This window comes from Salminus brasiliensis, chromosome 2 (genome assembly GCF_030463535.1).
Source record: "Salminus brasiliensis chromosome 2, fSalBra1.hap2, whole genome shotgun sequence".
Lineage (NCBI taxonomy): Eukaryota > Metazoa > Chordata > Actinopteri > Characiformes > Bryconidae > Salminus > Salminus brasiliensis.
In genome coordinates this window covers 8,433,198-8,448,739 of record NC_132879.1, presented here as the reverse complement: position 1 = coordinate 8,448,739, position 15,542 = coordinate 8,433,198, and the positions used below count along the sequence as shown (strand labels likewise).

The window sequence follows — 15,542 nt, the reverse complement described above, 5'->3', positions numbered from 1 at the left end:
AAAGCTCCAGGTCCCCAGTGCCACTGCACCAACTAACACCAGCTTGTGTCGGCCAACATTGCCTTAAGAGAACTAAATTGCTGGAGAGAGAACTACCAATTGTGCTCTCTCAGACTCTGCTGCTGATGGCAAAGCGTTGCGGCTCAGGATTTGAACTGGCGATCCAGGGCCTTAGTGGTAGCCTTTGGACCATTGAGACACTCTGAGCCAACTCCTTAGACCTTTAAAAAGTTCTTAACACTCACACATCTTCTCTATGGAACCAATAATGGTTCACTCAAAGAACCGTTTGAAGCATCTTTATTTTTGAAGATGGCAAGTGTATCACCATCTTTGAGCAGATCGACAACAATCACATCTCAAAGCCCAATGTTTCACTTTTTGTTCTTCTCGCCTTGCTCCCCCCTGCTCATCAATAAAACTCCAGAAGATAAATCTCCTAACTAGATAACTGCCCCCATCCTGACTCCTACACCCTCCGTCACGATAAATCAATCCTCCAGGCACTGAGCGATGACTTCAGCCTAATTTATCTCCATCATTTTATCGCTTACTAAGGGGGTGGAATGGTGACGTCATTATGGCACCTCAGATGAGGGGAACATGGGTCTTTGTAAGGGTAACTTTGCACAGGCAATCCTTTGCAAGTTGCACAGAAAGCCTGGACAGCACACATTGGTCGACAGAGAGTGAATCTCCCTGATCCCTGGAAGAAACTGAGCTAAACAACATTTAAACACCTAGCCTTCCTCAACTTATAGTACAGATCCCCCATTCCTGCCCACCCAACAAATTATCGACCTGGAATTCTCTATTAGATCTGAATGGCAGGACATCCACACACACTCTCACACATCCACATACACACACTCTCATATATACGCCTCAGCTTTCCCAAACCGAAGACAGGAAAAGCTGTCGCTTCACTGAATCTCTAAGTTCATAAATAGGTCCAGGTGAATGGTGGAGAATGGCTTAGGTGCCCTTGACGTTTTTAGTGTGAGGTCGTGATGCCAGGCTGGCGTAGTAGGCACACTGAGAGGGGTCGCACTGCCCTGGAGCTCCCGGTGGGCCAGGCTGGCCATGAGGTCCTGGATTTCCAGGTTCACCCTGAGCTCCTGCTGCTCCTGGAAGACCATCTTTACTGTATCCGGGCATTCCAGCTGGACCTACAGCACAGACAGAACTCAGCTCAGACTGCATTTTTACACTGAAGAAATACAAAAACCTCAAAGTCATCTTTAGTCCATCTGATGAGAACCTTTCAGATGATTCCTCAGTAATTATCTGCTACACTATTCGAATCCTGTCAGTCTTGTAGGAACAGTTGTATCTCTATAACATATGAGTCTGGCAGCTGTTTTTTACATTGTGTTAAAATTCCATATGGAATGGACCAATAGAAATAGAAATGCTCCAAATACTAAAATCTTTTTACTTTGACTTCCAGTTAAGAAGCTTTTTTCTTTCTACTGTAAAGTCGACAATTTGAAGATACATTTTGTCAAACAGGGATAAAGTGAATTATAAACGATATTCAAAAACTATTCTCCCTGTGTGAAAAAGTGACAGCTGTTTACACCCTCCCCACAGCCCCTTAGCAGCAGTAATAATCTACACACTTTCTGTAGTTGTTAATTCGTGTACACCATAGAGGTATTTTTCTCCACTTCATCTCGCAGCAGTGCTTCAGCTCTGTCACATAAGACTGCAAGATTGAGGTCCTGCTACAACACTGGTTTCCAACCCTGCTCCTGGAAAGCTCCCTTCCACTCCACACACATCTGATCCAGCTCATTCCTGTGTTCAAAAATCCTTAATTGGCTGATTGGGGTGTGTTCGATTTGGGTGAGAGTTGAAACCTGCAGGAAGGTAGCTCTCCAGGAGGAGGGTTGGAGATCACTGTGCAACAGCATTTTATAACTTTTACACAGCCATTTAAAAGTTATAAAACATAAATCTTGTGTGTTTTGGATCATTGTCATGCTGCATGACCCAGCTGTGCTTCAACTTAAGGTCACAGGCAGACAACCTAATATTCTCTAGAAAATTCTGTAAAAGAAGTCACTCTGTAAGGGACAAAGAACAAAATCTAAAAAACTGCAGGCCTCTCTTTCCTCATTCAATTCAGCTATCGAGGGCCTGAGACAATTTTGCTTATTTATGCATTTATTTATTTATTTTATGTATCATTTAATTTCGTTATATTATATTATATTATATTTCTTTTTTGTTGTTTTTCTTAATTAAACATTTTATCTCCAAAAAGATTACTGAAATGTGCAAGTAAATGTAACACAACTGTACACAGGTTTTTGTCTGCTGATGTTCTCTCTAGGTGATGGGTAATAGGATGTTTACTGTCCTAGGTGTCCTTCTGCAACTATTGTTCCTGAAATGACTGCAGCGCATTCTTCACAGTCTTACCTGCTGGACCAGTGGGGCCAGGCTCTCCTCTTTGTCCAATACCATCTTCTCCTTTCTCTCCCCTGCTACCTCTTTCACCTGCAATTCAGCAACAAAAGGAGTCAAGGTCCAGAATGACTCTTAGCTGATATATATGTTCAGATATAATGAAGATATTAATATTAAAGCTCTTCTGCCTTCATAAAGTACCTTTAGGACCCATTGGACCTCTGGGGCCTTCTGCTCCATTTTGGCCAGGCATACCAGGCTCTCCAGGCGATCCTGCTCTTCCAGGTGCTCCGTCTTTACCTGGTGGCCCAGGGGGGCCAGGACGTCCAGCCGTGCTCTTAACATGTGTGGGCTGAATCTGGGCCATGAGGTAGGACATTTTAGCTAGGATTGCATAAAGAAAATCATACAGGGATTAAAACAAGATATAACATAACATATTTAAACATCCGGACATTTGCTGTTTGTTTATACAATATTGAGAGATTGAGATACTATATCTAAACTCATACAACTGAATAAATGTAATTTATAGAAAATAAACATTTTCTTAAATGGGAAAAAGTTAGGACACCCTATGTCCTAATAGCTGGTATCTCTCCCTTTTGGCTAAACTGATCTCAATTAGGCATTTCCTATAATCATCTAGCAGTCTCTCAGACAATTCCTCCAGGCAGAATTCTTTCAGGTGTGTGGTATGTGAGGGGTTTCCTGAAAATTATTCCACAGCATCTTGGTAGGAGCTACCTGTAGGTCCCATGATGATTTTATGATTGCTGGAGACTTCTTTATACATTTTGTGGTCTGAACTTGGGCTAAACTTGCTTGGACAGTCTGATCTGGCCATGTTTGCAGCTGTTTTAAATGTTCTCCACTTGATCAGATGGAATACATGCAATGGCAATGTTTGCTCTGTTTAACCCCTTAAAAAGCATCTGGACCACCAGCGAGCCAAAAGTGTTACTACAAACCCCTCCAATAGCCCCACCAGTTTGTATAGAGGACCCTGTAGTTACTGACTATTACCCCCCAGTGTGTAATAAGGCTTTCTGAGTTAAGGGGTTAAAGATTTATTGTGGAACTATGTTTTAAACTGTCTTTGTTTAATTTGATAAATTAAAATAATCCAAAAGCAAAGGAAACTAACCATATTATGTTAATCTAAACCACAAATGTCTGAGGGTTCACAGCTGAGCCCAACAGGACAAAATAAGGCTATATGACCAGAACTCATATGACCAGTCCTACCTTCAAGTTGTTTGGCAAGCTCCTCTTGGATCAATCTCCGCATTGATTCCAGTGATGGTGTTTCTCCCTAAAGAGACATCAAATCTGCATCAGTGTTTTAAAAGGATCCATAATATCTGAAACTGAGGTTCCTGCTGTTTTTGTAATTAGCTTGAAGTCACAAAACAGCTCATTTACATACACTATATGTCCAAATGTTTGTGGACAACCCTTCTAATGAATGCATACAACTACTTTAAGTTGTGTACATGCATGCACACACACAACTTGTCTAGTCCCTGTAGAGAAGTCTGACCATTAGAATAGGACTCTCTGTAGCAGATGACCATGAACCTATTGGTACCATGTCTAATGCCAGGCATGGGCTAGAGGGGTATAAAGACCCCAGCATTGAACTGTGGAGCAGTGGAGCTGTGTCCTCTGGAAAGATGGTGCTACATCCAATACTTTTGGGATGAGTTGGTGAGGATGGGGTGGGATGGTGATCATCCAACACATTGACCTCACTAATACTCCAACAAAAGCAGGATAAACTCTTTATTTTGCTGAAGAACCAATGAATGAGCAGGCGTACATTCTTGGGAGCACTGGAGCATTCAATGCATAATTGAAGAGGTCTCACCCTTTGTCCTGGAAGTCCAGGCTGGCCCGGTGTTCCAGGTGGTCCAGCTGGACCAACCTCTCCTGGCGGTCCAGACATTCCCATCATCCCGGTGTGGCCCTTCCTGCCTGGAGGTCCTGGGTTCCCAGGCATTCCTGGATCTCCAGTTTGGCCTTTGTCTCCCTTTATTCCATGATCACCCTAGAGAACGGAACAGAGATAGCATTGCAGTTCCTGCTGCCAGACCTCTTTAATGGCTAAACACTTATGGTGACCGTATCACCTGTGTTATTTCGTTCCAGAAAGAGAACATCTTAAGGTTATGGTTATGGCTAGGATTAGGGAGGTCAGTATATAGGTTAGGGTTCTGGGTTAGGGTTAGGGTTATGTCTACAATGAAGGAGATAAGCCTGTAGGTTGGGCTTCTGGCGTAGGGTTCAGGTTATGGCTAGGAGTAATGAGCTCAATATGCAGGTTAGAGTTCTGGTTTAGGGTTAGGGTTATGTCTACAATGAAGGAGATAAGCCTGTAGGTTGGGCTTCTGGCGTAGGGTTCAGGTTATGGCTAGGAGTAATGAGCTCAATATGCAGGTTAGGGTTCTGGTTTAGGGTTAAGGTTATGTTTACAATGAAGGAGGTAAGCCTGTAGGTTGGGCTTCTGGCGTAGGGGTTAGGTTATGGCTAGGAGTAATGAGCTCAATATGCAGGTTAGAGTTCTGGTTTAGGGTTAGGGTTATGGCTAGGTTTAAGGAGCTCAGTATGTAGGATAGGGTCTGGACGTTGTTAAACTGGTGCTGGTTGTTTGCAAGCTTTGGTGTTCAAACATGCAGTTGTAACAGGTACCATAATAGATTGCAGAACAATCTAGAACAATGCATTGCATTGCTGTTAGGGTGGTTAAGCATGTTGGCTATTTTTTTGGTTGGGCAGATTACTACTTAAACTAATTCACAACATACACTCTCAAAACCCATTTTTTTAAATTCTGATATTAACTTTAATTGTACTTGCAAGTGAAGTGTAGCATATATAGAGTGCATACAGACTCTATACAGAGTGTGTGAAAATCTGCACTCTGCTCTGTGTATCTGAACCAGAGCCTTCTTAAAACATTCCCTGGGTGCGGATTTAAGCAAGAGTTCACCAGCTCTTCATAATCACCTTGTCTCCCTTGTTTCCTCTTTCTCCGTGTCTTCCTGGCATTCCCTGCAAAACAGTCACAGTCAGTCGCCTTATTTAAAAAGAGCTAATGTAAAAAAAAAAAGGATGACTCTCAGTGTTGCTGTGAACGAGTGCTTACTTGTTTGCCCTCAGGGCCGATGGGACCAGGCGAGCCCTAGATAGGGGGAAACGTGTTATTATCAAGTGCTTCAAAAACCTTCATAACACAAAGAGCTTCAAATCAAAGGAACGGGCCAACTCAGAACAGCTTTATAGCGGAATTAAGAGACTGCAGCCAGCTCGAATTGTTCCACAAGGATAAACGAGCGCTGACAAACACAAAACCATCAGCTTGAAATCTTAAGGGAAGCCTCAGCTTACCGAGGGTCCTTTTGGACCTGCAAAACCGGGTAATCCTGGAGTTCCCGTCTCGCCTTTGGTTCCAGGAAGACCCTGAGTAACACAGAAAGACTGAATTTATCCCAATATCCGCCTGGCTTAGGCCTGTCCACACTGCGCCTCTCATTAAGAAGGATTCAGGGAGATTAATCCTGAGCTGGACAAAATCTCATACAAATCTTTCAGAGGGAAAATGCCAGAAGAAGATGCGATTCATACATACAAAAGTTTTGTGGGTCAGAAGAAAAACAGCATGCAAGGGCAGTACAACTTTAAATTAAACTGGGTGCATTTGGCTGTGGATCAAGTGGAGCGTCTATGGGAAGATGTGGTCAGTAAACTCACTGGATTCCCTGCTGGTCCTGGCTTTCCGGATGGTCCAGGCTCGCCAGGTTTACCCTTCAAAGACAATGCAAAAGTCAAGTCAACTCTTAATTCCTTGTGTTTTTTATCCTCCAGTTTCCAGCTCACTTTCACTGCTGCCAAGTGAAAAGAGTTTTCTCACCGATTCTCCTCTTGGTCCTCTCATGCCTTCAAGCCCAGGAGGTCCAACGTTTCCCTGAAAGATACAGAAACCTTCAAAATAAGGATATATGGCAGATCTGATCTTGTGAATTGGGATCAAGGCAAGTTCAGACATATTTTAATGGATCGGATATCGACTATTTCAATCCCAATCCAGTTCTGAGTCTCAGATGTTTTATTTAGGGATGCCCCAATCTAATCCAGTGGAACAGGAGTGGCTGATCCAGACATATTTTAATGGTTTAGGCATTGGCTATTTCAACTCCAAACTGGATTTGAGTCTTTGTTTTAATTGTGTTGATCAGAGCTTTTTCTGCAGTATAGAGCTATATTACAGTGGAACATGAAAACAGATCATAATATCTGAAACTAAATAAATGTGTCACTGAAATGCTCTGTTTTTATTGGTAGGAGAAACTGTATAGTTTTTATACTTATTTTACATTATTTAATTTGACAATTCTACTTTAATTCTTTAATTAAACTCTAATTTTCTATTTCCACATTATATTCTATCCTGTAGTTTCATGTGGGCAGACAGATATCAAAGCATTGCACTGCTGCTTAGTAAATGTATAACTATGTATGTGACAAATAAAACTCTGAACTTGAACTTGAAAAAGAGTAGTGAACACCTTTTTGGCACTATGTCAAATATACCAAATATACCCAAGGTTTTCCACCAATGTAAATAACCCTTTAACCATGAAACAAAAGCTTCCTGATTCTTGGATTTGACATGGTTCTATATAAATCATTGCTTTTAATAAGAGGCCCACGGAAGAATCACTGCTGATATTTCCGCTACTACTGTTGATCCAATCAAGCAAACAATGTCATTTATTTTATATTTCTACCGGTTTATTAATGCTAAAATAGTCATACAATATAAAAAAAAACATTTTCAAATTGTGTAAACAAATAATAAATCGGTAACACATAATACGGTTTCTTAATTCATGCTTAAGTGTTTCTTAACTAAGCACTAAGTAATGAAGTATTACCATCATAGTTCTTTATTATTTATCCTCACTATAATAACCTTCTATGTTGATTTGTGGGTAATTAATCAGCAACCAGTATTCAGTTGTTGAAGTAACTACACATCTTTAACTACTATTTAAGTGCTTACTAACTTTCTAGTATGTAATCAAGCATTAACATGTCAGTTATCCACTAATTACTCCTCCATATAATGAACTGCAATCCTAACATGAATATAGTGAGTGGGGACCATTGTACTAATCACTCTTTTCAAATCTTGACTGCTTTAATGTATCTATCATTGCTATGTTGTCCCAAACAATATGAAGGGCACTGTAAACATTGTAAAATATTCTTACATTTTAACATGGGAATTCTTAAATGATATCCCTGTGCAGTTAATAATTACTGAAGGAAACTTGAGGTTGGTACAATGGTCCTCAACTGATTACTTACTTATTATGCTTATGTTAAGATTGCAGTCCATTATATAGAGGAGTAATTACTGGATAACTGACACAATAAAGCTGGATTACATATCAGTAAGTTTGTAAGCACTTAACTATTAGCTTATTAGCTGGTTACTAATGTAAAACCCTTGAATCAACATAGACAGTTATTATATAGAGGAGTAATTCATGAAGAATGTTGATGGCAACACTTCATTGCATAGTGCTTGGTCAAGAAGCACTAAAGGAAGAATTAAGGACCCATATTATTAAGTGTTACCAATATAAATTGTTATGAGATTTTTTACTGACAGTGACAATACACAATTAATACTGTGCTATTTCGCTGACATTGTGCATTCCATGCTGTATATTTACTCACATCTTTCCCAGGTGGACCCTCTCGCCCAGGGGCTCCCTGTTTTCCCTCCTCACCCTGAAAGAAAGAAATGTAATTAGAATACATGTCTGGGTGGGCAGAGGAAATCTCCTGCAGTGAAGTAATTTTGAAGAAGAATCAGTGAACATTTAAATACTCCATTTTCATGGCTGCTCAAACTGTGGATGCGGGCCAAATCTGGCCTGCGACAACCTCTCAGCTCTCCCCTCCAGATGGCATTTACATTGACAGTGACACAGGTTTTGTGCAGTATGTGCTGTCATGGACAAATTGCGTGTTGACATTCTTGGTACTCTGTGGCTTTTGGCTCAACACTTAGCTTACACTTCAGTGCCACTGAGACTAGACCAAGGATGAGGAGCCTCCATCCTGGTCAGCCTGCTCTGACATCTTTGTTGACTAATCAACAATGATGAATGGTAACTGGTATGCAAACAAGTATACCTTTAATAGATTTGTACTTTTCAAGTGTTATGTAATAATTCATTTTATTAGCAATAATAATAATAAACCCTTTGTTACCACCCTGTAATGACAGATTATTGAATGAATTGACTTATGTACCTAAATGTATATTTTATTAGTGTGTAATTGGCAGCACTTTGAATTGTAAGGGTTATAGACAGAGCCATGTTTGTTGCTTAATGTGAGTTTTATGAGTAAATAAGAGTGAATTGAGTTTATTAGTGAGTTTAATAATCACTAATACATAAAGAAGTGAGGTTTTACTCATCACTAATAAGACCAAAAAGTAAACAACAAGTGTTTAATGAGTCAATCTGCATCACAGAGTCTGTCTTTATTCATGGCACTTCAGTATATATATATTCATATATTCATATATATATATATATATATATATATATATATATATATATATATATATATATATATTTCAGGCTTCACTGAAAAAACAAGATGTTTATAAGCCCCTGATTTGTGTCCCTCAAAATATTCATTTGATTATTTGAATAAATCAATAAATCAATAAATACTGTCAGAGTGCTGAACGTAGACACTAACCTTTGATCCCGGTGGTCCAGGCTCTCCTCTGTGGCCTTTAAAGCCCTGGATGAAAGAACAGAATGAATCTGTTTAGGTTCTAATGCACAGAACGTAGACTGCTAGAGCCATTATAAATCACACTCTCATTTACCGGAAGTCCTCTCAGCCCATCTCGTCCCGGTGGTCCAGGTTCTCCCTGTTTACCCTGAAAAAGTGGAAAATGTATCACCATCATTCAGTTTCTGAAATAATAATTACAGATAATCCCCTGCTGAAATATCCAGCTTGAGATCAGCTTTTAGCTGGTAACTGGATTCAGTCTAAGCTGGTCCTTGATGGTCATGGTGGTTGAAAAGCTGATCATTCAGGTAAAATAAAAAAAAAAAACAACAGGCTAGTAGCCAGGCTCGTTAACTTAAATGTATGACCAGCATAGCTTATGCTTTCCTTTGAGTTTGATGCACTAGCTGGTCAATCGTGACCTACCAGACCAAGCTGGATGACCAGTGATGAGTCATGCTGGTCAACCAGCTTGGTCATGCTGGTTGACAAGCTTGGTCATATTGGCTGTCTAGCTTAGTCAGGTTGGCCATGTTTGTTGACCAACCATCAAACTCAAACAAAAAAAGAGCTCTAATACGGTCAACCTGTAACCAGTTTGACCAGCTTGACCAAGATTATTATTTAATCATTAAGTTCATTCACAATTCTGCTAATATTTTAAAAAGGCTATGACTCAACACTCTATCCATGTCCTGTTTTGCATGATTATGAACAGCAACACTGTCTCAACACAACAACTGCATGATGCTTGTGAAATTCATCATCCACTCCCTCTATTAGCACCGGTCTAATAAACCCCAGGATTTTGTTCTAGCTGTCTGGAGACCTCTGCTGCTGGTTTGAGCTTGTTAGACATGTCAGGCAGTTCAAATCCAGCTAAATCCTGGGGGAGTTTTTTACTTTCTGAGCCTGAACTGTACTGTATCCACCTTTAAAAATACACTGCCTATATACAGTCTGGAGTGTAGAATAAAAGGCTCTTACTGGCTCTCCTGATTCTCCTGGTCGTCCATCTTTCCCAGACTTACCCATCATTCCCTATGTAAAAGGAAAAAAAACAATCAGGCATGAAACTAATACTTAATGTGAGTGGAGCAAAATATGAAGTATTATTATAGTTATTCCATCACAGCAGATGATTCTGAGCACTGTGTGAATGTGCTTGGAGATCACTGAACATGTGACAACTGACTCTGTTTGTTAAGCCTTTATAAATGTTTGTGTAGGTTTATGTCAGTGTCATGAAAGGCTAATGTAGCCTTGGTGTCATGTAGCCTATTACAGGTGTTCAATGTTACCCTAATGTTTATTATTATATTATATTGTTGAACTAATTTCTAGACTATATAGTTTATTTGAGGTAATTTAATGAATTTATATTATTTTACTTGTCTACTATTAATATATACAGTATGTAGAAATAGGTCTGATCCTGGCCCTAGGTTTTAATGGATCAGGTATCAGCTATTTTAATCCCAATCCAGATCCAATTCCATGTTTTAACCATGGTGTTGAGAGCACCAGCTGGTGTCCTCAAGACCCCATTACTGGACATTATAGCAGCCCGGTCGGCAGCAGTGTGGACGTTCTCAGATGTTAAATAAAGGAGTTGAGAGTCTACAGTGTGGAGCTATTTTACAGTGTAACATGAAAACATACCATGATATCTGAACCTTTATCAAACTGAAGAGCCTATTCAGAGCCGAGTGGAGGCTAACACTAATGTTAATACACACATGCTATAGAAACCCAAATCACAGCACATTCACCCACTATAAACCAGTCATTTCATTAGACCAACAACAACAGATATCAGTACAGCGTGTGTACCACTGACTAAACTAAATCAATCAGTGCAGAATGTCTGATTATAGACACTGATACTAAAAATAAAGGGATTTTACTGAATGTATTAATCAGCAGCTCATCTGATCTGTGGGGCCTCATTATTGATATTAACACAGAGATTAGACTGAATGGGTATCAACTTATACTCAGTATCAAGAGACTCGGATTCAATAGCGGGCCAAAACAAGTTGAATGAGACACACACACACACACACACACACACACACACACACACACACACACACATATATATATATATATATATATATATATATATATATATATATATATATATATATATATATATAGTGGGGAACATTATATACATTGCTAAGTATGATTTATTTACTTTTTTAAACTTTACTTTAACTTTTTTTTTACATAATAAGCAACATTGAACAATAAATCTGTAACTGCATATTCTAGTGGCTAATTTACATAAAGGTGAAACTGCTCTGTCGCAAAGTGAAATGTATCACATGCAGAATGTCTCACAGTAACAGACATTTTGATGACATTGCCGCAAGGGGTCGTGACAAGTCATGATGTTGACTGAATTGGCTAGATATAAAATGAATAGAAGGAATTTGAACTGGCTGCTCACACTGAGATCACACTGACCCGTATCGGGTATGTCTCTGATTTCAGTATCACATATCAATGTGGTCCAAATCTGAACTGACAATTCAAGTTCAAGAAGTTCAAGAGTTTTATTGTCATATGCACAGCAGAAACAGACAGTTACGCTGTACAATGAAATTCTTACTTTGCTGTCCCTCCATTCACCAATAGATAAAGATAACAAAAAAGAAATTAACAAATAATAATAAAAAATATGTATATACAAAGTAAATAAAGTATAATAATATAAGTTGAAGTAAAAAAATTAAAGTAAACTTTCCTTTTTACAATTAAAAAAAATGAAAATAAAAGTTACATGTGCTAATAAAGTTACATGTGCTTGAAGAGCAGCAGCTATAAAGTGCAGGTTGCAAGTAAGAGATGTAAACAATAGTGTGCAAGTAGCAATGTAAACAGTGTTCTGACTGCAGCAGTACAGTGAGTGTAAGGTGCAGTTAAAAGGTGCAGTTAAAATGTCACATTCAGTGTGTTCTTCTACTGTCCTTTGCTATGCAAATACCAAATCACATTCCAGGTGTCACATATGAAGAAAACCAACAAAAGTAAATCAGATCTGGGCCTCTTTTACCTGCTGTGTAAACGTAGCCACTGTGTTTCAGCCTGCTCATTTCTTTTTCTTTTTGGTCTTTCTGTTAAACGTTTTGGTGTGAGGTTAATGGTTGTGTGTTTGTGCAAATTTGCTGACCTGTTAAATTGACTTATTCTCATACTTTTCCAAGTTTCCAGGTTCCTGTCATTCTGAAAAGTTCTTGTTCTATTATATTTTACTGTCTTTCTATTTAACTCATGTTAAATCATGTTATTATCTGATGGGACATATTCACTTCGCAGACATTATGAATTACTGCTTTTCATAAACTTTTACATTTTTCTCCAAGTAGTGTTTCAGTAAATTACCCAATAGTTTTAACATGGGGCAATAAATCATTAGGACAGTGTAGTCCCCCACAAAACATGAGAGCCAGGCTGTCCTCTGTAATGTAGTAATCAATTTTATTAACAGCTTATTCCTCACCATTAAGCCAGGCAGACCTGGAGGGCCCTGGATGCCTGCCAGTCCTTCTTTACCCTAAAAATACACACATACAGATGTTGAAATACTTAGAAATTATCCATACTACACAAGACAACATTTTCAGGAAAAATACAGGAAAACCAAATGCCAGGTTCTGTTCTTATTGTAGTTGTTGATGTAAGTGAAGGCTTATAGCTGAGCTTGTATTTACCTTTTCACCTGGTGGTCCAGGAGGACCTATAGGACCAGGGTTGCCATCATTACCCTGTAAGCACACGACAGAACATGAGATAAGAATCTATAGAGGTCAGTCAGAGCTGGGGATATATGAATATTTGCATGATATTTGTATCAGATCATCCAAAATATTCCAGACAACCTGGAAAGGGTTACAAAGCCATTAAGGCTTTGAGACTCCAGTGAAGCACAGTGAAAGCCTTTATCCACAAATGGGGAAAACTTCCCAGGAGTGGCCGGCCTTCCAAAATTTCACCACGAGTGCATCAACAACATATCCCGGAGGTCACAAAAGTACCCAGACAAACATCTGAAGAACTGCAGGCGTCACTTGCTTCAGTTAAGACCAGTGTACATGATTCTACAAGAAGAAAGACACTAGGCAAAAAAATGGCATCCATGGGACAGTTGCAAGGCTCAAACCAGTGCTGAAAAAAATAACAAAGGCTCGTCTCACGTTTGCTAAAAAACATGATGAGTCAAACGTGGAACTATCTGGAAAATATGTGTCCAATTATATCTGGGAACTTCCATAGGAACATCATAAAAACAGTCAAACATGGTGGTGGTAGTGTGATGGTCTGGTGCTGCTTGTCTTCAGCATAACCTGTCTTTATGTTTCATTTAAATTAGTTGGATGATCCAAAATTTTTACAAATCTGCAAAAACAGAAGAACTCGAGAAGGGGCAAATGCTTTTCATTTCACTGTACCAGGTTTTTGTGTGATGGACAATATATTTGTTTAACCACAGAGAATCTAATCTTTCTAGGGGAACTTACAGGTTGACCCATTGATCCAGCTGCCCCTGGATAGCCAGGAGGTCCAGGGGGTCCCTAATAAACAAACACACAAACAAAATGGGAGCATGAAATGATACAATAAGAAACAGGACATGTCCAGAACTGACAGACAGACAGACAGTATCACTACTGCTATATTCCAGATAAACAGCTGCAGGAACTAAAGTAAATGAATAATGGTTTCTGTACCTTTTCACCTTTATCTCCAGGTGTTCCTGCTGGACCTCTGTCACCCTTCACACCCTGTGTTTAAAACAGGTTAATCACAGATTACAGTAGCAGTAAAGGTAAAAGATTTATCACGGCTGCTAAATCTGGCCATAATTTTCTAGAAATTATTGATTAATTATTAATAATCCTTCAACTATGAAAATGAACACATTTCAAGGTAATATTTAAAAATAAAAGCCCCAACTGCACTAGTAGGTTCATAGTGTTGAGTATAAGAAACATGCCATTAGTTCAGTCAAAGTGGAGACATTTTATATGGTACACACACATATATATATATCATTATCAGATAAAGACAAATAGGTGTAAAAACTTTAACCTATTACTTTTCCCAGATTTATATTTTTGATATTATGTATATTCACACTGACCAGACATGATTAACATTAACACCACCTCCTTGTTCCTACACTCACTATCCATTCCACATGTCAGATAGAAGCACTTGGTAGTTGTATAATATGTATTTTCACTGTGCCTTAGTATCTATGTATTTATTTCATTTTGATTTATTTTTATTGGTTTTACTTTTATAATATAATAATTTTAATATATATATATATATATATATATAAATATATTTTAAAAATACACATATTTTATATATTCTATTCGTATTGTCTTATTGTTACTAGACAGTCATTAAAACTGCTAGTTGTATCATGCACGACTCTGTATGTGACAAAAAACTTTGACTTGATTTAAATTAAGAAATGTAGGATCAGAAATGCTATTTTCTACAACTACATCTGAAAGAACCTGGCAGACACATGTGACAGACCACTATAAACAGTCACACGTTCATGTTAAATCAAATAATAGATTAAGGGAAATATTCTTTAATTAAATAAAGCTCAGTGGTGATCTTTACTCTAGTGATAAGAGAGGTCATCCAGCAACCAGAGGCTTGTGCAAGATCCTTGAGGAACTGTTGGTAATTCTTCAATTTGAGGTTCCTCTGCAGTTTTAAACTGAAGGACCTCCAAAAGTTCCTCAAGGATCTTAAACTTTTAGTAGTGTGGGTTCAAATGCCTTGAAAGTCTCCTTTTATGTAGAGCAATAAAGTAGTCTATAAACTTTACTATGCCCACTAACTTATCTGACTGATCCCAGCACATTAATATAATGTGGAGCATTGGTTTAGAGGATAGCAGATTGTACTGATGTGTGAATGTGTGCTAGTTTCTGGTCCTCACCTTGGTTCCATCAGCTCCAGGTGGTCCCGGAGGCCCAGTTGGCCCAGGTAAACCCTGCAAATAACAAACAGCTTCAGTTACAATTCTGCAAAAAGGATCTTCGCTCTCTCACTCACTCACACACACACACACACACACTCACTCACACACACACACAAACACACAAACACACACATACACTAAATCATTGAAGTCAGGCCTTCCATCTCTGCCACACTTGGTCTCCCTTGACAGCATGAGCTCTGACCTGTGTAATCCATCCTGACATCCCGAGTGACACACAGCACCAGGCTCTCCACACCTCTTTCTGCAGCTGTTTGCT

General features: G+C 38.9%; 1 protein-coding gene across 1 annotated transcript in view; it reads right to left on the bottom strand.

Annotated features, from left to right (window-relative positions):
- Positions 1-370: 370 nt before the first annotated feature.
- Positions 371-15,542, bottom strand: part of col22a1 (collagen, type XXII, alpha 1) — an 84,178-nt gene continuing 69,006 nt past the window's right edge. The window contains exons 46-64 of the mRNA XM_072673535.1: positions 15,221-15,274; positions 13,983-14,036; positions 13,773-13,826; positions 12,966-13,019; positions 12,755-12,808; positions 10,234-10,287; positions 9,338-9,391; positions 9,205-9,249; positions 8,164-8,217; positions 6,329-6,382; positions 6,169-6,222; positions 5,806-5,877; positions 5,564-5,599; positions 5,425-5,469; positions 4,286-4,465; positions 3,664-3,730; positions 2,617-2,799; positions 2,428-2,505; positions 371-1,169 (exon numbers count right to left, since the gene is read on the bottom strand). Coding sequence (XP_072529636.1) covers positions 976-1,169; positions 2,428-2,505; positions 2,617-2,799; positions 3,664-3,730; positions 4,286-4,465; positions 5,425-5,469; positions 5,564-5,599; positions 5,806-5,877; positions 6,169-6,222; positions 6,329-6,382; positions 8,164-8,217; positions 9,205-9,249; positions 9,338-9,391; positions 10,234-10,287; positions 12,755-12,808; positions 12,966-13,019; positions 13,773-13,826; positions 13,983-14,036; positions 15,221-15,274 — 1,440 coding nt within the window. The 3' untranslated portion in view covers positions 371-975. The remainder of the gene's footprint in view (positions 1,170-2,427; positions 2,506-2,616; positions 2,800-3,663; positions 3,731-4,285; positions 4,466-5,424; positions 5,470-5,563; positions 5,600-5,805; positions 5,878-6,168; positions 6,223-6,328; positions 6,383-8,163; positions 8,218-9,204; positions 9,250-9,337; positions 9,392-10,233; positions 10,288-12,754; positions 12,809-12,965; positions 13,020-13,772; positions 13,827-13,982; positions 14,037-15,220; positions 15,275-15,542) is intronic.